Source organism: Chiloscyllium plagiosum, chromosome 6, assembly GCF_004010195.1.
Source record: "Chiloscyllium plagiosum isolate BGI_BamShark_2017 chromosome 6, ASM401019v2, whole genome shotgun sequence".
In the NCBI taxonomy this organism is placed as follows: Eukaryota; Metazoa; Chordata; class Chondrichthyes; order Orectolobiformes; family Hemiscylliidae; genus Chiloscyllium; species Chiloscyllium plagiosum.
The window spans coordinates 107,658,793-107,685,816 of NC_057715.1; the positions used below are offsets into that span (position 1 = coordinate 107,658,793).

Sequence of the window (27,024 nt, forward strand, 5' to 3'; positions counted from 1 at the left end):
GAGACCCAAGGGGCAACTTTTTCACGCAGAGGGTGGTACGTGTATGGAATGAGCTGCCAGAGGATGTGGTGGAGGCTGGTACAATTGCAACATTTTGAGGCATTTGGATGGGTATATGAATAGGAAGGGTTTGGAGGGATATGGGCCGGGTGCTAGCAGGTGGGACTAGATTGGATTGGGATATCTGGCCGGCATGGATGGGTTGGACTGAAGGGTCTGTTTCCATGCTGTACATCTGATTCTGATTCTCCGACCAACCCATTGTGGCACATATTCCTGACAATGTGTTTTTGAGATGTTGAACTGCTATCTCATGGGATAATTGTCCTTTTGAAGTGCCGGAAAAGAATTGTCAGTTCTTTTTGAGGTTTCTCACGAGATGCAATTTGCACACACTGACTTCTGCAAACAGTTAAAATTTATTAAAGCTTGTACCAAGCTAGGTGATCCCCTTTGACCCTCTTCACAGGTGTGTGAAGTAGACTGAGATCCTGAACAAAGAAAATACACCCCCCTTTATACAGGTCAGTTAGTCATGATCACAGATACTCTGGCCACTCCCCCACAGTCACATGCCACTCAAGACAACACCAGTCACTCCCTCAGTCACATGTTACCACAGGTACAATGGTAGGATGAGACCCTATCCTGTGGAGTTGTGATGCAGATGATTTCCTGATTCTTCAAGACAATGCAGGTGCAAGATACCAAGCTTCAGAGGATGGCTAGAAAGCATTTCTGAATGGAAGCAGTTGAAAGCTTTAATTTGATAATTGGGGGGAGTAGTAGCAAATGATTGACTGACTGTCTAACTGGAGTGGGGGTGATTCATGTTCTTGCCTGACTGCAAGAACATCCCCACCCACTTCCAGCATGTTCACTCAGTGCAGTTTAACTCTATTAATATTACACTAATGTCCAGAGATATTCCCATTTAATCTCAACAATTTGCTCAAGTCTAATTATGTTATTAACCTTGCAGTCATGTTTGTCCAAGGGATGAGCTTCTGATCTAACTTGTACCATTTACTGAGGACACTTATTTCCACTGCTTAACTTTGCTTGACTTTGGTCCTTTCTCAACTCCTGCACTATTAAACACACACTCAAGCCCTTTTACCTTGAGACTTGACTGTTCCTTTGCATATTTGCTGGACTTGCACATCTTAAGTCTGGAAACTGAATGTCCTCCAAAATTCCAACTGTCATAATCTGCAGCAAACTCCACTCACCTATTAGCAACTGACCAACATTGGCTTCTGTTCAAGCAATGTTTTTGATTTTCCTTTATTCCAAAGGATTTGTCATCTTTGCTCAATGTTAATAGTTGCATGTTTAGCAGCCATGATTTTAGTTGCCTAGGCCACTTTGGTCTTGAACACCATTCTAACATCCCTCAACCTTTACTTTTGTCTTTAAGACACTCTTTAGCACGTAGCTCTTTGACACCTACCTCCTCACAAAGCTTTTGACCACCTGTCCTAGTATCCCCTGATGTGGCTTAGTGTCACACTTGGCTTTATAAGACTTCTGCCACACATCATAGGAAATTTTATAATGTTAAAGATGCTTTATTAATATTTTTCCCACTTTGAATCTATATGTAGATGTTCAAGCATCACAAGATCACTAATTGTATAAATGCTGAATCCTAAATCCTTAAGGGCCGAATTTGGTGGGTTCGCTCACTAGTGTACAGCTTAACCAGATTCTGTTTGCTTTCCACCTTTTTAACTCTTGGTATCCATTCAGGTGCAGGTACATGAATACTTTATTTTCTGTTGCTCTCCCCTCTGAGACATTTGAAGGGCAACCTGATTCCCATACTGAGACACTAATTTCAGTCAGAGTCTAATTCTGAAGCAGTCTTTAATCATACGGTCTTGCAAGCTGGGTGATCATTAAAGGAGGTACACCCGAACAGGAGGTTACATTACCATTTATACAGTTCAGTTGAGTGTCTCGGTTCTCCCCCTTTTTACTCCATATCTGATAGTTGTATTGCTCTGTGCAGTTGCTAATCTAATCGGCTTACCACATCTGTCTGTCTGGCCTGTTGTTTGTGTGCAACCACCTCCCTTGATAGCTGAGTCTTATTACTTTTGCTGACGCAACACTGGGTCTTATTTGGTCATCTTGTCCCTATGTGCATGACAATTGCAACTGTGATGTCAATACACCTGTTTCTACCAGTCGACCATCTCCCTTTACGGTTAGTTATTTATTAGTATACACCCACGTGATTCCACCTTGTGATTTTTGCAGAAGCAAGATACAGCTACTTATAACGTTTGTGCAAGCATATCTAGCTTAACATATTACCCTCCCCCAATATGACTCAGCTTTGATTTTTGCAGAAGCAACAACCATCGCAAGGGCCCCTCACATCTACTGTTTCTAATATCTGCTGTTGTGGGCGGCACGGTGGCACAGTGGTTAGCACTGCTGCCTCACAGCGCCAGAGACCAGGGTTCAATACCCGCCTCAGGCGACTGACTGTGTGGAGTTTGCACATTCTCCCCGTGTCTGCGTGGGTTTCCTCCAGGTGCTCCGGTTTCCTCCCACAGTCCAAAGATGTGCAGGTCAGGTGAATTGGCCATGCTAAATTGCCCGTAGTGTTAGGTAAGGGGTAAATGTAGGGGTATGGGTGGGTTGCGCTTCGGCGGGTCGGTGTGGACTTGTTGGGCCGAAGGGCCTGTTTCCACACTGTAAGTAATCTAATCTAAACATTTATGAACTCCTTTTATTGCATATGCGTTTTTGTTGTTTTCTATTCTTACTTTTTGGTTTGAGTTCTTAGTTGCATCTAAATGCAAAAATGTTTGACCTCTGTATTAAAACTTCATAATCTCATTCCTCCTTCCCTTTCTTCAACATTTTCCCATTTCTGGGGGTAACCTGGCCACCAATATCCACTCCAAATCCACTGACTTTTGGTTATCTGACTGTTATCTGACTATACAACCTGCTTCTTAAAAAGACTCCATTCTATTCTCCCAGTTTCCCCACCTTTTTTTGTCACACATGTTCCAATGATACCAGCTTCTACAGGTGACTTCTGAAATGTCACCTCCTTCCTCCCACTGAGGATTTACCACCTTTGTGTCAGACAAAGCTGTGGGCCCTGTCAACCACATCTCCCACACTTTATCCCTCACCTCCCTGTCTTCCCTTCAACAACAGCAATAAGGTTCCTCTGGTTCTCCCTAATCACCCTGCCAGCATCATAGTCAAAGGATCATGTGCTCCCATTTCTGCCACCTTGAGTGGGATGCCACTGTCAGATGCACATTCCCCTCCCCTTCCTTGTCAGCCTTCTGCAGGGACCATTCCCTCTGGGATACCTTGGCACACTCCTCTGAAATGTCCCTGTGGCACCTTCCCATGCAATTGCAGCAAGTGTGACACCTGTCCAAGTACTTCCCTCTTCATTATCCAAGGCTTCAGATACACTTTCTAGGTGAAGTGATTTACCTGCACTTTGCTCAATCTAGTATACTGTATTCACTGCTCTCAGCACTATATAATCTCTAGAGGGGAGATGAAACACAGATTGGGTGAGTCAATGTAGATCAGTCAAGGAGCGTAAGGGCAATGATGTGTAAAAGCAAATTGCTACGAGGTGGGTTGCAGACAGGTGAACTTTGCATGAACTCGACATGGAGAAAGTGAGGACTGCAGATGCTGAAGATCAGAGCTGAAAATGTGTTGCTGGAAAAGCGCAGCAGGTCAGGCAGCATCCAAGGCAGATTCCTGAAGGGCTCATGTCCGAAACGTCGATTCTCCTGTTCCTTGGATGCTGCCTGACCTGCTGCGCTTTTCCAGCAACACATTTTCAGCTATGAACTTGACATGGGAGAGCTGAAAGGCAATTCTGGAAAGCATTATCTAGCATTTGTGTATGTGTTAATTGAAGTTGTCAAATGTGTCGTCATCCAATTGTTGTAACTGTACAGTTGCAAAGAAAGTCTGAAATTTGAATTAATTTAAGCTAATGCAGCATGTATCAGGGCTTTGCAATGGCAATAACATATAGCCGGTCGAGTCACTGTTATAATTCAGGAAAAGTTTAAGAATGGTTATCTGAAAAGATGTACTCCATATATGGGGACAATATATGTATCATTGCTGTAATAGTGTAAATGATCCCACGTCCCAAACCAAACATCTTTGTTTGTTTTTTGAAATTTGAAAATTACTCCTAGGAAATGGGTATGATGGAGTAGGCCATCCAGCTGCTTTGCCATCTGATCACGGCTAATCGTTGACTTGTATCCATCAGGAAAGTGGAATTTTCTGATGCTTTAATTCTTGGTGTTCAAAGCTATATCCACATGACACCAGTGACTACTAGATAGAGAATCCCAAAAACACTCAGCCTGCTGAATGAAGAAATTTCTCTTCCTCGCATATCCAAAACACAATTGTTCATGCTGAGACTATCCTCCTATTTGTAGACATGGGGGAAAATCTATCTCTAGGCATCTAACCTGTCAAACCCTACCAGAAGTTTTTCATTTGAGATGGTCCGATTCATACAGCACAGAAACAGGCCCTTTTGTCCCAACTTGTCCATGCTACCTAGGGTTCCTAAACTGAACTAGGTCCATTTGCTGGTTTTGGCCCATATCCCTCTAAACCCTCTTCCTATCAATGTGCCTGTCCACCTTTACCAATTCCTCTGGCAGCTCATTCCATATGCAGACCTCTGCAAAAACAAATTTCACCTCTGGTCTCTTTTTTTTTAGGTCTTGACCTCTCACCTTAAACCTGTGCCATCTAGTTTTTGGACTCCCCTACTCTGGTGAAAAGACCTTGGCTACTCACCTTGTCTATGCCCCTCAATTTTATAAACCTCTAAGCTTGCGCCCTCGGCTTTCTATGTTCCATTAGGGAACAAGACCCATCCTATCTAGTGTCTCCTTTATAGCTCAAACCTTCTCTGGCATCTTTGGAAAGTATGCAAAACATTTTTACAGTTTAATAATTTTTCCAGTAGCAGGGCAACCAGAATTATACACAGTACTCCAAAATGTGGCCTCTCCAATGTCTTGTGCAGCAGTAAAATGACATCTCAACTCCTGCACTGAATGATCTGACCGATTTTTGAAGGCAAGCATGCCAAATGCTGCCTTCGCCATCTTATCTACCTGGGATGCTACTTTCAAAGATCTATGTACCTCCACCTTGAGGTTTCTTGTTCAACAACACTCCCCAGGGCAATACCATTAACTGTCAGTCTTGCTTTGCCTTGCCAAAGTGCAACAGCTTGCATTTATCTAAATTTAAACTCCATCTGCTATTCCTCAGTTCACTGGTCCAGTTGATCAATGTCTTGTTGTACTCTTGGATAACCACTTTCACTGGCCACCATACCACCAATTTTGGTGTCATCTGCATACTTAGTAACCATGCCTTCTATATTCTCATCTAAATCATTTATATAAATGATGAATAAGTGAACCCTGCACTAATCCCTGTGGCATACAGCTTGTCACAGGCCTCCAGTCGAAACAACAGCCTACTACCACTGTCTCCTACTGTCGAGCCAATTTTGTATCCAATTGGCTAGCTCTCCCTGAATCCTGTGATCTAATCTATTGGAAGGGAAGCACAGGCCTCAGTGGTTAGCATTGCTGCCTCTCACCAGGGACCTGGGTTTGATTCCAGCCTCTGACTGTGGAGTTTGCACATTCTTCCAGTATCTGAGTGTTTTCGTCCGGGTGCTACGGTTTCCTCTCTCAGCCCAAAGATGCGCAGATAGGTGAGCTGGCCATGGTAAATTGCCCATAGTGTTCCAGGGATATGTAGGTTAGGTGCATTAGTCAGGGGTAAATACAGGATAATAGGGCAGGATTACTCTATGGAGGGTCGCTGTGGACTTGTTGGGCCGAATGACCTGTTTCTGCACTGTAGGGATTCTATGAAGTGGAAACAGACAGCATCCACCACTTTGCCTTTATCTATCATCTTGGTCACCTCTTTCCAAAAAAAAACAAATTTGAGACATGGTTTCCTACCCCTAAGTCCATGCTGACTATCCCTAACCAGTCCTTGCATCTCCAAATTCTGTCCATCAGAATCTCTCCAAGACTTACCCACACTGACATCAGGCTCACCAGTCTATAGTTCCCCAGCTTCCTTCAGTATTGGCCCATTAGCTACCAAGTGCACCCCCACCCACTCCCCAGATCTTCTGGCACCTCCCCTGTCTTGTCAATGAAATGAATATCTCTGCTAGGGTGCTTCCCACAATGACTGGGATACTCTTGATCAGATCGCAGGGATTTATTTATCTTTATACATTTTAGGACTACTAGTATCTCCTTTTCCATATTGCGGACATTATTTCCCAGAGTTCCATAGCTTCCATGTCATTTCTCCACAGTAAATATTGACATGAAATGTTCATTTAGGATCGACCCCCACCCTCCCCTTTTTCCTGTGGTTCCTTGATATTGTTGATCTTTAAGGGTCCTATTCTCTGCCTGGTTATTCTTTTATCCTTTTTTAATAAATCATTGAAAGATGTGCAGGTTAGGTGGATTGGCAATGCTAAATTGCCCATAGTCAAGTGGGGTGCTGGAAAAGCACAGTAGGTCAGGCAGCATCCAAGGAACAGGAGAATCGACGTTTTGGGCAAGATCCCTTCAGGAGTGAAATTGCCCATAGTGTCCAGGGATGTGTGGGTTGACCATGGGAAATGTGGCGTTATGGGGATATTTTATGGGGGTGTGGGTCTGGGTCTAGTTGGAATGTTCTTCTTTTGAGTCAGTGTGGACCCCAGTGGCCTGGATGGCATGCTTTCACCATGAGGAGAAAGTGAGGTCTGCAGATGCTGGAGATCAGAGCTGAAAATGTGTTGCTGGAAAAGCGCAGCAGGTCAGGCAGCATCCAGGGAACAGGAGAATCAACGTTTCGGGCATAAGCCCTTCAGGAAGGGCTTTCCTGAAGAAGGGCTTATGCCTGAAACGTCAATTCTCCTGTTCCCTGGATGCTGCCTGACTTGCTGCGCTTTTGCAGCAACACATTTTCAGCAGCTGCTTTCACCATGATTCTTGTAGAACTTGCTGAGGATTCTTAATACCCTATCTGCTGGAGTTATCTCTTGCCTCCTTTTTTAACCCACTTGATTTCCCACTTGCGTGTACTCCAGCGTCCCCTACCCTCAAGGAACATGCTAGGCCCTGAACTCTTATTCTCTTGCTTTTGAAAGCCTTCCCTTGCCAGATGTTCTCTTTTCTGTGCGAACAACCCCCCTCCCCCCAATTAATGTTGGGAAGTTCCTTTTGAAATCATCAAATGGATAAGTTCTCATTCTCCTAAACTCCATAGAATATCTTCCCATTGTGCTCTATCTCTTTGCAAGGCAAGCTGTATTTTCAGAAATCCCTGTGCAGTAAGCTTTTTCGTCTGCATCTCCTCCTTGGGGATACACTGCACTTTTACAAGCACAGATTAAGTCAACGATGGTAGCTTCTGAATTCCAGCCTTTCTGGAATCCAGCTTTAGTGTTTTAGATCTATGTTGGGATCTGCTGCAAGCATTTCCTCCTGCCTGTTGTCATGGATTGGCTGTTGCTCCCTTGTGTAAATAATAATAATTGAAATTACAACATGAGTTTTTGTCTTTCAGGGCAAGATGGTTTTGACCTTGCTGATGCTTTCAAAGACAGTCCCACTAAAGCTCCAGGTGTGTATAAATGTATAACTTTATCATTAATCTATAATGGAGCGTTTTAAATACATCTATGTAGCATTACTATTCCTACTTGAAGATGGTTTGGACACTACACTGCAAGAAGGGATTGCACATGACTTTGGCTTGTTTTGATGCCATCGAATAAATAATCGGCAAGTTTCCTGTTTTGCACGATCATGAAGCAAGACACTAGGAGTGTTTTCTTGTCCCTCATTGTCTCTTCAGACTTGAATAAAACTAAGGAACAGCAACTTACACTTGATCATATGTTAACTTTGACACGTTGAGATCTCCTTCGTTTCATTGGAAATGGCGTGTCACCAAGTGTACAGTAATTCAGATAATCTGATAAATGTAATTAAAGTGCACAAGTTAGCCTGTGATGACAACACAATCAAAACTGAGGTAGCTTAGTGGAAATATCATCTGCCTGATGGACCCCTGTCCTTGCTTTACAAAAATGGGTGATAGATGGTAGAGCAGCTATTTTGAAAGCCCATTAGAGATCCTTGGATGCAATCATGTAAAACAAGAATTTAGAATGTTTGTTTTTTATTTGAATGGATTGAGCCTTCAAGGAACCCACAACAACCTCCCTGAAGGAAGACAAAGGGCCCTGATGTTTCCTTTTTTGTCGTTGTTGTCGTCGTTTCACATTTGCCTTGGCTTTCCTCTTTGAAGTTTGCTGATTTACCTGAGGTAGATCATTCAGCTATTAAGGCAGGAGTGTGCCTATGATGACATTAGTTTTGTACTGTGGTCCCAGTGGCTGAGTGCCCTCATGGTACAGCCCATAACTTTGTCTCCAGGTCTCTCGGACTGGCTTTAGAGTCTGTTCTGCACAGTTGAGCACTTCCTGTGTCATAAATCAGGGTGTTGGTTTTCAGGTAAGATGTTAAGTAGAGTTCTTGCTTCCCTGTTGCACCTGTCCATCTGGATGTTGAAATTCCCATTAGAGTATCTGAAGAATTGAGTAATGCTCTTGAATGGTTTCCAACTCTTAAACCAATGCCATCAGAAGCCAGTATTTTCCTGTCATCCCTACATTTAATGAAACGATCTGAGAGTAAAATAGATGGTCCACTTGCTTATGCAAGTCCCTTAGTACGGGGTTATAATTATTTTGAAGGTTGTGGGCAATCCCAATATAAATGTCACTTGTTATTAAACTGTGAATTGAGTATGCTGGTAGAGTGCTACTTGAATATGGTGATACCACCCACATTGGATATATTGTTGGAGGAGCCAGTCATTAGCAATTAGTCAGTTTCATCTTTGTTTGTTCAGAGGCTGTGGGTGTCACTGGCAGGATCAGCATCTCTTGCTCATCCCTAATTGCCATTGAACTAAATGGCTTGCTAGGTCCTTTTGGTATCAACCACAGTGCAGTAGGTCTGGAGATGGGTAGGTCAGACCAGTTATGGATGGCAGATTGCCTTTTAAAGGCAATCAGTGGACTAAACCAGTTTTGTAATAGTCGGTTAAAATTCCTCAAGGCAGCCATTAATGAGCCTAACTTGGATTTCAGAGGCTGAACAGGCTGGGGCTGTTTTCCCTGGAGTGTCGGAGGCTGAGGGGTTACCTTATAGAGGGGCATAGATAGGGTAAATGGGCAAAGTCTTTTCCCTACAGTTGGGAGTCCAGGGCATAGGTTTAGGATGAGGGGGGAAAGATACAAGAGACCTAAAGGGCAATGTTTTCACGCAGAGGGTGGTATGTGTATGGAATGAGCTGCCAGAGGAAGTGGTGGAGGCTGGTACAATTGCAACATTTGAGAAGCATTTGGATGGGTATATGAATAGAAAGGGTTTGGAGGGATATGGACAGGGTGCTGGCAGGTGGGACTAGATTGGGTTGGGATATCTGGTCTGCATGGATGAGTTGGACCAAAGGGTCTGTTTCCATGCTGTAAATCTCTGACTCTGACCAGCTGCTACAAAGCTGGGTTTTGAACCAGTGTCTCTAAGGTATGATCCTGGACCTCAGGACTGCTAATCTAATGGCACTACAACAATGTCACCATCTCTCCAAGTGATGGTGTAACATTTTTTCTGCAGTCCTTCAGGGGGACACCGATCACCTGTGGCTTCAAATGTTTGCTGTGGTTGATGGTAGATAATAAGACAAAATCTTAGTCGGTAAGAATATCACACTGAACAGTATGCTAAGTAATTGAAGGTGCGTTGATGTTTGTTTTTGTCTTACGTTTGCTAAAAAATTTAATGTTCTGAATGTAGCAAAAGGATTCGAGATTGCTATATGCAGTGTCTTTTCTCCTTCACAAATTATTGTGAAGCAATACAGAATATGTGCAATGTTACTTTACCTTGAGTCTCCGCTCTTTTTCATATCAGTAATCCACAATGGGAAAATGCTTTCCAAACCCACTCAATAGCTGAAATATTTGACAATATTTTCTGCCAATGTCCTTGAGTGAGTATTTCTCACAGTAAAAATTCTTGTTCTAATTGCACATTATCCTCTCTTGCAGCTGTTGATTCTAATTTTCCGGATGTTGGTGAGTTGTTTATAAATGCCTTTGATGTGGGAATGTTTTAATTAAGAATATTTTCCTTCTGATGAAGACTCTGTAATATAGGCTAACTCAAAAAGGATATTAATGTTTTGTGTTGACTTGGCAGTTTTCTTTGACCAGATTCAGTTCTGTTCTTGAATATGTATATGGTCATGATTTGGAGGTGCTGGTGTTGGACTGGGGTGTACAAACTTTAACGCTACATTCTCAAGTGAACTTAACTTTAAAAGTTCTTGGATTTACATATGAAAGAATTGGAACCAAAATGGTCATTCTAAACAATGAGAGACTTAACAAACAATCCAGGTCTCTTTCAATATATAATTTCAGTTGCATCACACTGTAAACTGGTATAAATTCTGTCTTATGATCTTATACTCCACACCACCTGAAGAAGAAGCAGTGCTCTGAAAGCTACAGCTTCCAAATAACCTGTTGGACTATAACCTGGTGTTGAGTTTTAACTTTGAACATATAAGGAGAATCGTTTCAAGGACTTGACTTCATGATTACACATGTCCTAAACCATGAATTAGCTCTGAGTAATGTAGTGCTTTTTGCTTAATGTGAGCATGTTGTTAACATTATATCTATTAATTAAAATAACTATTTAAAGCTAATAACTTTTAAATGGTGGTTTTATCCCAACATTTTCATATTTAAAAATGTTTTCTATATGACTGCAAATATGGCAAAATCTTTCAGGTGATTATCTGCATCACCTTTCGCTGAGCTGCCTATATTTTCTAAAGCATTGGTGGGCGGCACGGTGGCACAGTGGTTAGCACTGCTGCCTCGCAGCGCCAGAGACCCGGGTTCAATTCCCGACTCGGGCGACTGTGTGGAGTTTGCACGTTCTCCCTGTGTCTGCGTGGGTTTCCTCCGGGGGCTCCGGTTTCCTCCCACAGTCCAAAGATGTGCAAGTCAGGTGAATTGGCCATGCTAAATTGCCCGTAGTGTTAGGTAAAGGGGTAAATGTAGGGGTATGGGTGGGTTACGCTTCGGCGGGCCGGTGTGGACTTGTTGGGCCGAAGGGCCTGTTTCCACACTGTAAGTAATCTAATCTAATCATTCACAAGTTAGACCAACTCTCTTCCCTTTCCCAGAAGAAATCCAAGTATTAATTCCTCCATTTTAAGTTGTAGATTTCTGTCAAATCTTTTTTCATGTGGAGATCCATAATATAATCTACATTCCTTATTTTACAAAATATCTTGAAAATTCACACATGAAAACTGCCTAAAGGCTGTCTGAAAATACAAAATGGATTGTATTCTGGTCAGTTTGTTTAGCCAGACCATCACCAATACAATATCAGTTGAAATGTTTTTAAATCACGCTCCTCTTCCTTGTTATAAATCTGTATTAGCTATTTGGCCAGAGCTCCATGTTTAAGGACATGGGCAATCTGAGCAAGCACAAGCCAGACCACACCACTCCTTGAGCTAACTTCATTAGTAAGATCATGGTTGATCTCCAAACTCCTATTTTATACCTTTAGAAGGCAATCAAGGGATCATGGAAGATATTTCAGGATGGTAATCAGTATAACTTGACAGTATCACTGAACAAAATTACCAAAAATGCAATCTCTCCTTGAGTGCAGCTTAACTGCCCTGCTTCCTTTGCCTATACTCCAGCTTAAGGACAAGTTATTTGCAACCAGAATTGACTAACCCTGCACAGTGCAAGGAATGTAAAAACTTGCATAAGGTTGTCTTATTCCTACTTCATTTTCACGATCTTTATTCTGATCTTCTAACCCTTTTTTGTTTATTTTGTAGATTTAGATTTTGATGATCCCAAGGCTCCTGAAACCCCAAAGAAACACAATAACAATCGTAAGTTCATGTGTGACTCCCACAAGGCACCTGTAAGGCATTTCGGGATCCATCTGTTTTTCTTTCCCTTCATAATTTCTTAAGGAAAGAACTTCATGACCGGAGAGCTTGAGGACCTTTTACCTCCAGTGAAATAGTTTTTAAAGCTATGTTTACTGTTGCAATGTATGAAATTAAGCAGCAGGCTTGTCCATTGCTGCCTCAAAAGGAGTGGGGCAATTGGAACATTCCCTATGGTTAGGGAGTAGGTATGGACAGGGGACAGATTCTTCGTCATGCTGTGAAACCACCTTTCTTTCCATCTAAATTCTGGATTCCTACAGTGCAGCAACCCCTTAAATCTGTGATGCCAACCTAAACCATTCCCTGAAATCCCTGGTGAAGTCTTTAATGCACAACCTCCTGCTCCAGAGGCAAATGTACCAACACGGAGTCTTGACCTATGTTAAGCTTTTTTTTTGTAGAGGAAGCCAGGGAGGAGATTGTGGAGCCGCCTTGCTTTTGATCTTTGTTATCATTGTCTACTAGAATAGTACTAGAAGACTGGAGGATAGCAAATGTTATCCTCCTCTTCAAGGATGGGAGTAGAGATCACCCTGGTAATTATACACCAGTGATCCTTACTTCAGTTGTGGGTGAAGTGTTGGAAAAGGTTATAAGAAAGAGGATTTATGATCCTCTAGAGAAATAAGTTGACTAAGGACAGTCAACATGGTTTTGTGAAGGGTAGTTCATGCCTTGAGTTCTTTGAGATGGTGACCAAACAAGTGGATGAGGGTAAAGTGGTTGATGTGTATGTGAATTTCAGTGAGGTGTTTGATCAGGCTTTCTATGGTAGGCTATTGCACAAAATATGGAGGCATGGGATTGAGGGTGATTTAGTGGTTTGAATAAAAAAAGGCTAACTGAAAGAAGGCAGAGGATGGTGGTTGATGGGAAATGTTCATCTTGGAGTTCAGTTACTAGTAATGAAATGCAGGGATCTGTTTTCTGTCCACTGCTGTCTGTCATTTTCATTAAAAATGACCTGGATGAAGACTTAGAAGGATGGGTTAGTAAATTTGCAGATGAGACCAGGTCAGTGAAGTTGTGGACAGTGCTGAAGGATGTTGCAGGTTAGAGGGACATAAGCTGCAGAGCTGGGCTAAGAGGTGGCAAATGGAGTTTAATGCAGAAAAGTGTGAGGTGATTCACTTTGGAAGGAACAACAGGAATGCAGAGTACTGGGCTAATGGTAAGATTTCTTGATGGTGTAGAAGAGCAGAGAGATCTGTGTCCATGTACAAAATGTTTCCCTTCTGATTTCTGATAGTTGCCACCCAAGTTGATAGGGTTATTAAGAAGGCATACGGTATGTTAGCTTTTATTGGTAGTGGGATTGGATTTTGGAGCCACAGATCATGCTGTGACTGTACAAAACTCTATGGCTGCACTTGGAATATTGTGTACAGTTCTGGTCACTGCATTATAGAAAGGATGTGGAAGCTTTGAAAAGGGTTCAGAAGAGATTTACTAGGATGTTGCCTGTTATGGAGGGAAGGCCTTGGAGGAAAGGCTGAGGGACTTGAGACTGTTTTCATTAAAGAAGATTTGAAGTGTGACTTGATTGAGACATACGAGATAACCAGAGGATTAGATAGTGGACAGTGAGAGCCTTTTTTCCTTGGATGGTGATGACTAGCACAAGAGGACATAGCTTTAAAATGAGGGGTGATAAATATAGGACAGATGTCACAGGTAGTTTATTTACTCAGTAGTAGGGGTTTGGAATGCATTGCCTGCAATAATAGTAGACTTGCCAACCTCAATGGCATTTAAATGGTCAGTGGATAGACATATGGATGAGAATGGAATAGTGTAGAATAGATGGGCTTCAGATTGGTTCCACAGGTCAGCGCAACATTGAAGGCCTGTACTGAACTGTAATGTTCTGTCTTCTAAAAGAGTAGTTGAGGTGTGGGGTAGATGTCTCATGCCATTATAAAATGAGGTAGGTTTGAGGGGCTGATCAGCCTCCTGCTTTTTGGAGATATTTCTTTTTTGTTCTTGTGATTTTGTTTTTAAATTCAGCACCAATATGGTGTTTTAAGCAAACTTTTTGTTCTGCATTTGAGAGGGTGATAGCTTTGTCATTGTAATAACACCTTTTTAGGTTCTTTTTCTTTTTAAGATGAACAATACACCTGATGAAATTGTCCAAAGATGTGCAGGTCAGGTGAATTGGCCATGCTAAATTGCCCGTAGTGTTAGGTAAGGGGTAAATGTAGGGGTGTGGGTGGGTTGCGCTTCGGCCGGTCGGTGTGGACTTGTTGGGCCGAATGGCCTGTTTCCACACTAAGTAATCTAATCTAATAATCAAATTAGAATTGAAATGTTAGTGTTTTCTGTCCACTAATGTTGCCAGACTTGTTTCTTTTTGTTTGTTTCAGATCCCCAATGCTAAAACAATTCTTTATTTCATTTGCTGCTAGTATTGTAGATAGGTGCAAGATAACTTTCTTCAATCAGATGGCGTTATGTTGACTAATTTGATGCATGTGAAAGTCTGATCCTTGCGTGGATACCTTTGTTTGAATACTGAATCAATCTGTTAACTTCACATTTTTGTCTCATTTTTTTTCCCCCAGCTGATGAATTTGATTTAAATGATGCCATTGATGGCATAGGTAAGCACCACTATTTTTAAATTTTGTTTTGGTATGATAGAATGTAATTTATCTTTTCAGTAACACTGATTTAACCTTGGGCAAGCACTGTTATAAAATATTAAAATTTGAATTGCTTCAATTAGGCAGGATGAATTCTACTGATTTTAAATCTTTATCTGTGAAGGTTTAAAGCATTCAGTAGCCTAGTCTTGTATAGTATGTAATTAATGTCCACATACAGGAGTGACTGAATTTCAACTATAAGTTTGAGTTTCAAACAGTTAATAAAACAGGCAACAACCTTTTTTTTCTCATTGTTTAGGGCTACCTTCAAATAAAAAATATTGAAGATACAAACTTGTGTAGTTAGTAGTCACTAAATCTCCTACCTTTTTTAATTTGAAATAAGTCTTGATATGTTTGCCTCAACAGCCCATTCAACTGGTCTAGTCTGTTTTTAAATTCTGAAGGGTCACTTGCAGGTAGAAAGTTGGTTGATAAAGCATGAAGCTAGAAAAAGCACAAGTCAAGCAACATCAGAACAGCAGGAGAGTTGATGTTTCAGGCAGGATCCTACTGCAGGATCCTGCCTGAAATGTCGACTCCTGCTGTTCTTATGCTACTTGACCTGTGCTTTTCTCAGCTCTGTGCTTTATGAACTCTCTGAAGAAGGGTCACGCTAACTCTGATTTCTGTCTGCAAATGCTGACTTTTTTTGAGCAATTTCTATTTTTATTTACAGCATCCACAGTTCTTCTGGTACAGATTTTAGTGCTGCTATTAATTCCCATGTCTGTACTCAGTAGTTGGAGTGGTATCCCTGTTATCTGCCTCTTTGTCAGTCCAACACTGAGCTGGGTTTCAGAACTTATGGCTCCATTGTGGGTAGTTTGCTCACTAGGTTTGGGGGGGAGGGACATATTACCTTGAATTTCTGTCTCTTTGTATGTCAGCGGGTAATTCATTCACTCCCAGCTTTATCATAGATATTTAGAAGGTGTGGATGTGTGCGTTTCTTGTGAGATCCTTGGTAACTAAGGGATCAGCCTTGTTCTATTCTGTGCTCAAAAATATGAAAAGTATTGACCATGGCCAAATACACTTTTATAGAATGTCTCAAAACACATTGTAATCTGCCCTTGACCAGTGATGGATTTCAAACCTCAACCAGTATTTTTGCTCTTGTAACAGACAAGTTTACTCCAACGAAGCTTCCGAAGCAGCCAGCTAATGGTGATCCAGGTAATGAAATAGTTTCTGATCCAGCAAATAACTTTTCTTCAAAAAAAAATAACTGTCTTCTAAATTCTGGAATGGTTTTAACTACTTCTTGGCTCAGTGGTTAGTACCAGCCTCTGGCAACTATCTGTGTGGAGTTTGCACGTTCTCCCAGTGTCTACGTGGGTTTCCTCCGGGTGCTCTGGTTTCCTCCCACAACCCAAAGATGTGCAGGTCCGGTGAATTGGCCATGCTAAATTGCACATCGTGTTAGGGAAATAGGTGGGTTACTCTTCGGAGGGTTGGTGTGGACTGGTTGGGCCGAAGGGCCTGTTTCCACAATGTAGAGAATCTAATGTAACCTTGGAGTGAAATTAGCACTGCCTCATGGTAAAAGGAAAACATGCCCTGTCAAGCCCTTTAAGCATTTTGTTTTAACAATAAATTGATATCTTTTAATATAATAAATACCTACAATACTTCACCACAGTGATTTGTAATTGTAAAGTATTGGGCACCTAACCACAAGGATATATTAGCCTGGCTTTCACTCACTTAGTATGCTGAACTAGACACTAGAACCAACACCTAGTGACTCTCCTGTCTATACCTAGGACTTTTTATAATCTCTATCGACTCAAGATGCCCCCCCCCCCCCCATCACCTCCATTTATCTTTATACACACACTGCCAACTTGCCTCGAATGTGCCATGGGCAGATCTCAGGGGTGATGTTGAAGAAACTAAGTTCTAAAATATTTCTTACAGACTTTAACGTACACACAATTCTCATTCATGAAAGCAATTTAAATGCAGTCAAATCCTGTCAAGTACTTAGTCCCTTACAAAAAAAAAAATTGTGTTCATAAACCCACAACAAAGACTGTTAATCCTTTTATACTCTGGGGTGCTGACCAGTAAATGTTCAGCCCATCTATAATGACAAAAGGTCCTGGAAAGTAGCCCAGCACTAATACTGTTATAATTACATCACTTGGGATTGTCAACAAATAGCTATTCAAATTGGTAGTTTTAAGTTTTTTTTCTTGAAAAACTGCCTGCCTATGACTGAGCTAAATTTTAGTTTTTTTTTAATAAGACTAGCAGTTTAAATAACTTGACAGTTCTACAGTCTTTATCTGCATTTCACAAGTATTTGCTATGATTCCTAAAGTTTTCTAGCTCCCACACAGATTCTTGCTACAGTGAAGGTGTTTTCCATTTGAGCTCTGCTTTTTGTATTTGAAAACAGCTGGAATTGCGTATTGGACTTTAAGTAAAGCCAGCTTTGTTACTTTGCTGGAGTTGAGTAGCTGCTGTGGATGTTGCTGGAGAAAATCTCTTGAAGCTATCTGCTATTTATATCAAGATCTTTCTAAATTGTCATGTGTTTATAATGTCATTTAGCTCAGTTGCCTGCACAGCTAGTTTGCAATGTAAAGGGATGCCAACGACATGGGATCAATTCCCACACAGGCTGCACTTGTGATGAAGGGCTCCCCTTCTCCACCCCTTCCTCACCTGAGATGTGGTGACCCACAGGACAAAACATTGGTCATCTCTCTAATGAGAAAGCAACCCTGGCAAGACCATGGTAGCTTTAACTTTATAGCATTTATGGTTCTTTCTGAAATATTCTTGTCTTTTATTCAATGAAAAGAATACATTGCAGTGTTGTGAACATGTTCAGTAACTGACCAGCATGATAAACTTTAAAAATAAAAAAACATGTTTATCAGGCAGGTTTCTGTGCCATAAATTCTGTCAAGAGATGTGGCAAGGCAACAGCTGTACTGATGAGTATAAAACATTTGACTTAAATTGTTACTGTGCAACAGCTGAGGCAATATTCTTGAGCTTAATTGCTATGTCAAAGATTTGTTTTAATGAGAGATTATTACCTAGTTTGGATATCACACTGGTTTGTGATAGACCTGTCAGAAAGTGAAGGGAGTGGAACTTCATGTTTGGAGGAAGTGTTTCCTCAGCTTCTAGGAACAAGATACTCACTCTGTTATTGCTTTTAATCTTGCAGATCGGCAGTTTGGGGACGTGGACCTCGTAGATGTTGCAGGTGGTGCTTATAGCCCTGAAAAGATCATCCCTAAAGGTAATGCTCAAGTCTTTACTGGGTTTTCCTATAATGTGCAAATACTTGAATAAATAGGTCACTTTCAGACTGTCAAATTGTTAGATAAGATGGTGAAAGCGATCGGTGTTAAGTCCTCAACTAATTACAGAATGTCTGCACAGTTGTATTCTACTGATTTTGAATGAAGAGATTGGCTGCATGCTTTGAAGCCAAGACAAAACTGTCTTCTAATATGACACCAGTCAATTGTTTTATGTAACCATGCCATCAGTTTATCACTGCTATTTAATCTCTACACTGGAGACAGCCATTGGTAGCCATTTCTAATGTCTGGCTTTAGCTGCATAGTATAGGCCCACTCCTCTTCATTCTATGCTGCAAAATGTTGATTCATTTGAAAATGTTCGCTGAAGGTGGCAATATAGAGACAATAACACTATTATAAAAGTAATGCTAAATTGACTAGGTGCGTGTTTTGTATTTGTGTAGCTTGTTTTGTTTGAGATACTGTGGCGATCATGGATCGATGTGAATGGGGACAGAAGCTGTGGAAATGCACAGATTGAAGATGCGTCCTCTCACTGGGAGCATCAAATTTAAAAAAAAAATTAGCACATTAACTTTCAAAGATTAACTCTGACGTGGCCAGGCCAATAAGTGAGGAAGCAGCAAAGAGTTTACAAGCTGCAATCGGGGCTCTGGTTCAGAGATTATGGCATACTATGTAAAGTTCCCCTCGTAAATTTCTGATTTACTTTTTTAATCCTTTAACATCAAAATTGTTGTTCCTCTGTTTGAAAATGCATGTCTTGTGCCTATTCAAAAGTCTTGTTTTCTAAATAAACTAATTTTAACTGTTTGCATCTCTGCTCACTATTCTTACCCAGTAATTCCTAACTTTCCACTTTGGTGACACTTTCTCTCTCCTCTCTCTCTAAATAATTCTTTTATTTTGGACAGTTGTAAAGGATGACCATCAAAGCACACTACTTGAAGCAATCTAACAACTTTTTTATTTTAATCTTTTTCAGGTGATAATCAGGAAAGTGGTCAAGGTACAGCTATTATGTTAATACTGAATCAAAACCATCCATTTTAAAGACAAATCCAATAAGATTGCAGTTCAGACAACTTGAGCATACTTTGGATGTTGGGATCTTATTTGCTGGAAGCACTCAATTTTATTTCAGCTTCTTAAAGCATTTGCAAGTTGATCTCCTCCAAACGCACGTTTGGTCAAAATCAAAGTGATTGACAAAGCAGATTCTGGGAAGAAATCATTGTGCCCAGTGAAGGTCATAAGACCTGATTTGTATGGTCATGTCAAACATTTATCTATATGGAGCAATTTTCACATCTCTGGGACATCCCAAAGTAATTAAACATGCTTCCATCTTGTTTGAGCAGCGACTTGAGACTGAGGCATCCACTGGAAGGGTGGGGTTAAAATGCAGCAAGAATGGATTAATAAATTCATCCCTTCTTCCCTCCCTGCCCATGGAGGGAGGTGTGCTCCCGAAGAGTGCATGAGTCAATTTGTTTGCCTCTGCCATCCCTGATCTTAATGTTCCCATTGTGAACAGCAGCCTGTGGCTTCGGTTTCATTTTGAAATGGCGGGGGGGGGGGGTAACCCCAGCACTAATGACTCATCTCTGTTGGCCATAGCAACACATCCACATGCTCTGTCTTTATGCGAACTGGTTTGTGTCTGGCTGTGGTCTTCAAATCAGGAACACAGAGGCACAGTCACAGGGACTGCTGTCCATTCAGTAGCATCTTGACTCTAATGCCTAGTTCCGTACTCTTTAATGTCTAGTCAATTTTAGCTCTACTGGCTTTATGAATCAGTTAGTGTGGCACTGGGGAAAAAAGTCAGTCAGGCAGCATTAGAGGAGCAGGAGAGTCGACATTTCGGGCATTCCTGATGAAGGGCTTCTAAACGTAGATTCTCCTGCTCCTCGGATGCCCCCTGACCGGCTGTGCTTTTCCAGCACCATGCTTTTCAACACTGATTTCCATCATTTGCAGTCCTCACTTTCTCCTGGCTTTATGGATCAGTGTGCTTATTGTTTGGCACAAACTTGAGTTTACACAAAGTTGTCCAATAAAAACAATAAGGAATGGGAATAAGCCATATGTACCCTTGAGACTGCTGTGCCATCCAATAGATTGTGGTTGAGTTGGCATTCCTCATGCCCACTTTCCTGGTCTTTTCCCATAAAACTTTTTGATTCCTCTACTGATCCAGACTCCATATCTTAACCTATAAACAGATGCAATTACTTTGTCCCCATGGCTCTGTGGTGAGGAGTTCCAAAGACAAACAATCCTTTGTCAGAAGCAATTCCTCCTTAACTCGGTCTTAAATTGGTACCCTTTTTTTTCTCAGTCGACTGTGCCCTCAATCATTAGAGGGAGCTGCTATGGTGGCTTCAAATGTTATACTTTGCTGCCATCTTGTGGATCTGACACTTCCCTTGGGGCAAGAATTCTCTCAAAGTATTTAATAGATGGGAACTTTTTGAGGAATCATTGAACTTTTTCTCATAAACCTCCTTTCAGATGGTGGCAATGGTACTCTTACTGGTATTATCACTGGTGTCTTGCTGGCTGTGGGCGGTGGAGTATCCAGTTATATCCTCTACCAGAAGAAGAAGCTATGTTTCTCTTTGACAGGTGAGATGGTTTTGGAATCTGCAAATTAATTGGTGGCTAACTAATCCTTAACTGTTTGAGAAGCAGAAGATTCTAGCAGAGCAACAAAACTAATTTGGACATGACACATAGGTCAGGGAGGTGTTTGAGGGACTTTAAAAGCTGACAAATATGAAATGTGGACATGTGATGGTGTTGAGCAGCTCTGACTCCATAATAAAAATGGGTCTAAGTTCCAATGGGTTGTTTTTACCTTTCTGCCTGATGGAAAGAGATGCAAATGCATGATTCTGAAAAGTATAACCATACTGTTATCCACAGTCAGTGGATCATCTTGCTCCCACTGACTTGCCAGGGAATTAGGGTGAATTTGAGAACGTAGCAAAGGGGTAGGTTTATCAAGTCGTCATATCCATTCTACCATTAGGTTAGATTCTGGCTAGCTGGCTGTCTCAAGCCATGTCCTCACTATCTCCATACCCTTTGATGTCATTAGTCCCCAGAAGTCAGTTGGTTTCTGACTTGAGCAATGAATGAACTTCCAGAACCCTGTAGAGTGGAGAATTCTCCAGATTCTTCACCCTCCATGCAAAATAGTTCCTACTCCATTCAGTCTCGTTCAGCCCCACGTTTTTATATTTCCCAGCTAGGGGAATCCTCCTATCAGATTCTAAGTTTGAGTTGACCCCTCTAATCCTGTACACGCTAGAGTACACAGACCCAGTTTCCTCCATTTCTCCTCTGTGTAATATAACCAGGGAATTATGATGGGCAAGTGAATGCATAGTTACAATTGGTGGGAAAGGTGGGGCATGGAAGGATTTGACGACAAAGGAAACTTTAAAATTAATGCAATGCTAAACTGAGTCAGCAAGCACAGGATGATGAGTGAGTAGTTCTTGATGCATGTTAGGGCATGAGCAATGGAATTTTAAATAACTTTAGTTAGGGGAGGATAAGAATGAGCGAGGCCAACTAGAAGTCTGGAAGAACTGAGTCAAGTGTGAACCAGTTGTTTGTTTTTTTCCCCCCTGAACTAACCAAACATATAGGAAATAAAACAGAACTACTTCAAAACACTCAACTTGTCCTCCTCTTTAAATTTTTTTTATTACCAGGGAACTCAACTGAGCAGAACACCAAGCAAGAGAATGTACGTGGTCAGCGAGAGGACCCCCAGTGTATGTATTCAGTTTTGCAGTCCAGTATAACAGCATAACATTTTTCCTTTCTGAAATGTTAATCAATTTCAAAGTGGAATAATGCACCTATGATTAATTCAAGTCAGTGTCTCTTTTCACTTTTTTTTTTTCTTTCCGTTCTTCCTGAGAGCTGGAATCTGGTCTTTGTTTGATTCGGGATTCAGCCTGACTCCTGTGTCTAGGATTTACTTATTGGAAGCCAAGCTTCATTATGGTCTCTCAATTTGAGAGTGAAGCAGTTAAATGATTGTCATTTAGAAATGTCAAGTTTACTAACTGTGTGCTGGCTTATTCTCTCCCCTCTTTTCTTTCTCCACTCTCCACCCTGCCCCCCTCCCCCCACCCCCCCCCCAATTAGGGTGCTGTGCTATGCACCCTAATTTGTTGATGCGGATTTAACTTTAGTTTGTTGGAAGGTCCAAAGGTGAAGGAAACCAGGAAGGGGGATACAGTTTCATCACTGGATTGAAAATACAGATCATAGAGCCTCTCAACACTGTCCAAGAATAAACAAGCTTCCACAGCAGGAATTAAAGGTTCAGCTGCTTATTGCCACTACTGCCAATACCTCTTACCAGTGGCACGTGCCACACTCAATGCCTCTGTTTAGCCATGCCATTGGGCTTTCCTGAAACTATTGGCTAGCATAATGCAATAATCTTGTCAGTCTCTAGTAGAAATCTAAGCATTCAGCAGAGATTGTGCTCGGAGCAGTAAATGGCCTACATAATTTCGTCGTGTTGTTTTTCTGCTTTTAATCAACCTGTCCAGGTGTTATGAAGTTCTAGTGCAGGTGGGACTTCAACCCAGGCCTTGTACCTCAGAGGAAGGTGCAGTACCAATGCTCCTCAAGAGCCAACACTCATTCTCACCATTTTGATTTGGATTCATCTTAATTGTCCACAGTGTCAGGTGCATTAGTCAGGGGTAAATATACGGTAGGGGGTTAAATATATAGGTGGGTTACTCTTCGGAGGATCGGTGTAGATTTGTTTGACCGACGGGTCGGTTTCCATACTGTAGGGAATCTAATCTAATCTAAATTCCTCTGAATGTAGAAGGTTAATGGTGATTTGACTTGGTGTTTAAGTTAAAGGAGTTAGTCAGTCGATGAAAATAACACTTTCATTGTCTGCGAACAAGAGCTTATAACGCAGTAGTGAGTTGGGCCAATCATGGGGATATCGGGAAGCTCCTCTTCAATCAAATGGTGGTAAACACCTAAACCTCCTATACAATCAAGAGCTGAGGCTCGACTCCACTGAAATTGGAGATGAGAGATTTTTAACAAGTAAGGTTATTAGGAGGGACACCAGGCAAGTTGGTTGAATTATATTATGGATTAGCTGTGATCTATTTGAATGACAGAACAAGCTTGTGGGGCTAGATGATCTGCACCAATTTTCTTATGAATTGGAATCCAGAGAATGTAGCAGATTGGGGAATATCTGGTCCTACATTCAGCTTGGAGCAAATGGTCTGAAGTTCATAATATTTTTCCAGTGTTTGGTCCCAGCAACAAATATTCAGGTCAATAAACATTAAATGTTAAGGAAAATGTACCTTTTTTAAAATTCTGTTCCATCGTCACATTTAAAACTGAAACGAGTAATTTCTTGCACTTTATGGTACTGTGGGGGCAGTAATCCAAAGTAGGGCCGCTCCCAGTTTTGCCCTAGGAAGGAAGCAGCTAAAATTACAGGTGGTCCTGATTTATGAATATCTGAAGATATGAGATCCCACTAGTATTAAGTTAAAGTATTCAACTTCAGTTGTCTTGTATTTACAAATGACTACTGTATTATGTTCTAACTGGTGTACAAATCAATTAATGCGTGTACTTGAATGAAACCCATTTCTAACCTGGGGACTGCCTGTATGTAAATACAATATGGGACCTACTGTCCTGGGTCTGACATAAATCAAGTGGTATTCTGAAGCAGCTAATCAATTGAACTTTTTCAAGTTACTACATGGTTTGATCACTCCTCCACTTGTAAGGGACTCTTGAGTGATTGATATTAATATATTATGACTTGCAGCATTTAATGCATCTAATGTATATTAGAGCTTTTTTGCTTAGCCCTAGTTACACAGCATGTGTTAACATACCATTATCTGCATTAAGCTGATGTGTCAAAAGGATGGTTCAGAAATGGCCTGTAATGCAGCTATTTCTGTTCTGCCTTTTCTAAGCCCAGCACTGAGTTTGTTCTATCAGATCTAGTGTGATTAGAGCTGACTCTGGTGAGGCCAGGGCTGTATTTGTTCCTTGGCCTGTCAACGGTGACCCTGATGTACAAGCAGAATTGCCATCACTACCTGGAACCTCTCGTCAACCATGGCAAGTTTGTGAGGCTCTTTTTCCTTTCCTTGAAGGGGAATTTCTGATTTCCAGTCCAGTGACCTTTTTTTCTCCACTTCCTGCACTCACTTCTGACTTTATTTTTGTCTCAGAACATGAAAATCTGAGCCTACTCCTAAGTGTGGCGTTGACTTCTGGCTTTTTTTCCTCTGCACCAAGTTAGGTGTAGACAGTAGCTGAGCTGAAGGTCAAACTGATGGACTGGGCCATTGTAATGTTGCTGTGGAGTAGTGAAAACTGGTTGCCAGTGAAGGGTGTGTTTGGCCAATCCTTCGGAGGAAGGATCACATGCTCATAGGAAGGACCTGATCATGTTCTCTTGGATGCGGGAAGGCTTTGCGTTTGCAGATACCACGCAGGACTGGCTTCACCTGTTGCTCACCTGATTGGCTGGCTGAGCTAAGGCAACCTACACGCCCCCACCCCAAACAAAAAAACTGTGCTGAATGGGATTTGAACCAGACCCTCTGATCCAGAGTCAGGGATACTACCCACTACGTCACACCACCACCACCTCTGTGCAGTGAATTGTATAGATCATCCAGCAAATTCAGTGGAGGTTTTATTCAATAGTATTTATTGCAAAGCCGTTAATCAAGTTGTGTTTTTTTTTGTTTTGCAGCTTACAGTACTCTTTTGCAAACACAGCCTGTTGGAAGTAACTAGAAGACAGTGGACAGCAAAGAAACCAGAAGCTAACACTTGTCCAACATTTCTGTTCTCCTACAGATTTTGTTCTTATCTTTAGCGTTGAGCGATTTTTAACTGTTGATTTTCAATTGGTTTTCTTATAGCCCTGTATTTTCCAGTGTGGATTCAAATGAGAAACTTGACCTAAAATCTTTGTTTAACTAACTTACAAAAGTGCCAAGCCTTGCCTTTTTGAACATCATCAAAATGAATCTTAGACACAGACATTGCCATTCTGTTACAGCTTGTAAATTAGTTAAACATACTTGAGCTTTTTGGTAGAAATTTTCAATCTTGGATATAACTTTAAGTCCACTCCTGTGTGCTAAAAATCAATCTACCATTGTAGAGCAAATAATGACTTGTATTTTTGAACAACATTTTGATCGAAGTTTGAGCACACTACCAAGTGACAAACTTTTTTTTAAAAACTTAGGCCTTGACATAGTTAGTGTTGGAGTTTTGTGACTTGCACATAAAAAAACCTGGTGTTTTTAACTGTTTTTATTGCTGGTGAATGTCATTCAGAATATTTTGTAAAATGTTTCTGTAAGACTTGCAGTGTTGTGCATTTTTATGCTATGGTTATTGAGTAGAAACTTGTTGGAGGTTTTTTAAATAATTATTTTGTTCTTGCACACCACCTCCCCTTGGAGAGGGTGGGGTTTTGGATGTTGGGGTGGGGGGTGGGTTTGCTGTTGAGCAAACTGATAATGGGGAGGGGTGACTAAATGTGTGCTTGTACAGATTTTTTTCTTTGTAGCCTACAACCCCCATTTTACCCAGTGACTTCAAATATTAAATATGGTAAATTAGAATGTTCAAGTGTGAATTTTTACTATTGTACTTTAACATCTCCATTTAATTTTGCACAGCTGAAACTTAGTGTGAAGTATCCTACGTAACAGCAGATAAGTTTCAAAGTAACTTAGACAAAGCACTGCTCTTCAACCTGCAACTACAAGAGTGGATGGTTCAATTCTTTTGATCTTAGAAATTTAGAATGAACTCTAGTTTGTGAATGAGTTTGGGTGGGAAGTGTAAATTACAGTTGCAGATAGAAACCGGTGTGTTCCAGTGATTGTGCTCCCTTGCAGTACCCAGAGCAATCCTTTTTTAACGTCTTTTGAAGTTTTATCCAGTTCTTTGCTCCAGTCTTGGTGTCTGTAGATCGAGTTAATTGTAGAAAGACTGCTTGGGAATGTAACATCTCTGGCATCAAACTGGCTTACAACGATTTGGACATCAGTGAAAATTCATAGTAACCTTGTGTTGCAATATTCCAGGATTTTGGCCACTGAATAGAAACTGGATTGGTGGTAGCTATGGCTCCCAATATTATGCCTTGCTTCCACTGTGCTTGCAATCTCTAGAAGGTGCTGCCATCTTCTTCCACCCAGAGTTGGCTGCACAGGCTCTGAAGCTTGGAATGTTGTGTGCTAATCAGCTATACTTTCAGGTCACTAAGTATCAGACAGCATCTCTGAGCACCTGGGACTGTTGCAGCTCAACTCTGTTTAGGAGATTCCAGAGTCTTTGTCAGTGTGCCATATCCCTGCTTGAGGGAGTGTGTTTACCTTGTCAATCAAACTGAAGTTGCTCAATGTTAATATGTGAAATAACCAGAAAACCTAAGAGCTTATTTCCCAATCTCCTACAAACCTTCAAACACCAAGGAAATACAATAAAGACAGGACCCTTAGAAGCATTGCTATATGGTGGTATCTTGGAGTGCAAGTCCATAGCTCCCTGAAAGTGGCAACACAAGTGGACAAGGTGGTGTATGGCATGCTTACCTTCATAGGGTCAGGGTGTTGACTTTTTAAAAAAAAAAAAAAGTTGGCATTACATTGCTGCTGTATATAACTTTTATTTTAGGCCATGTTTGGAGTCTTGTGTGCAGTTTTAGTCACCATATTATAGGAAGGATTGGAGGCTTTGGAGAGGGTGCAAAGTAGGTCTATCAACATGTTTCCTGGATTGGAGTGTATTAGCTATAAGCAGAGGTTGGATTGTTTTTGCTGGAGCATCAGAGGCTGAAGGGCAACATGATAGTGTATATAAGACTGAGTGAC

The 27,024-nt window shown here is 41.3% G+C and overlaps 1 protein-coding gene across 1 annotated transcript in view; it reads left to right on the plus strand.

Annotated features, from left to right (window-relative positions):
* The window catches only part of LOC122550923 (CD99 antigen-like protein 2), a 43,729-nt gene extending 17,962 nt beyond the window's left edge, over window positions 1–25,767 (plus strand). Inside the window, exons 2-11 of the mRNA XM_043692388.1 lie at window positions 7,636–7,692; window positions 10,193–10,219; window positions 12,022–12,078; window positions 14,706–14,744; window positions 15,918–15,968; window positions 17,980–18,054; window positions 19,068–19,091; window positions 20,600–20,713; window positions 21,811–21,873; window positions 24,882–25,767. Coding sequence (XP_043548323.1) covers window positions 7,636–7,692; window positions 10,193–10,219; window positions 12,022–12,078; window positions 14,706–14,744; window positions 15,918–15,968; window positions 17,980–18,054; window positions 19,068–19,091; window positions 20,600–20,713; window positions 21,811–21,873; window positions 24,882–24,925 — 551 coding nt within the window. The 3' untranslated portion in view covers window positions 24,926–25,767. The remainder of the gene's footprint in view (window positions 1–7,635; window positions 7,693–10,192; window positions 10,220–12,021; window positions 12,079–14,705; window positions 14,745–15,917; window positions 15,969–17,979; window positions 18,055–19,067; window positions 19,092–20,599; window positions 20,714–21,810; window positions 21,874–24,881) is intronic.
* The last annotated feature ends 1,257 nt before the right edge of the window (window positions 25,768–27,024 follow it).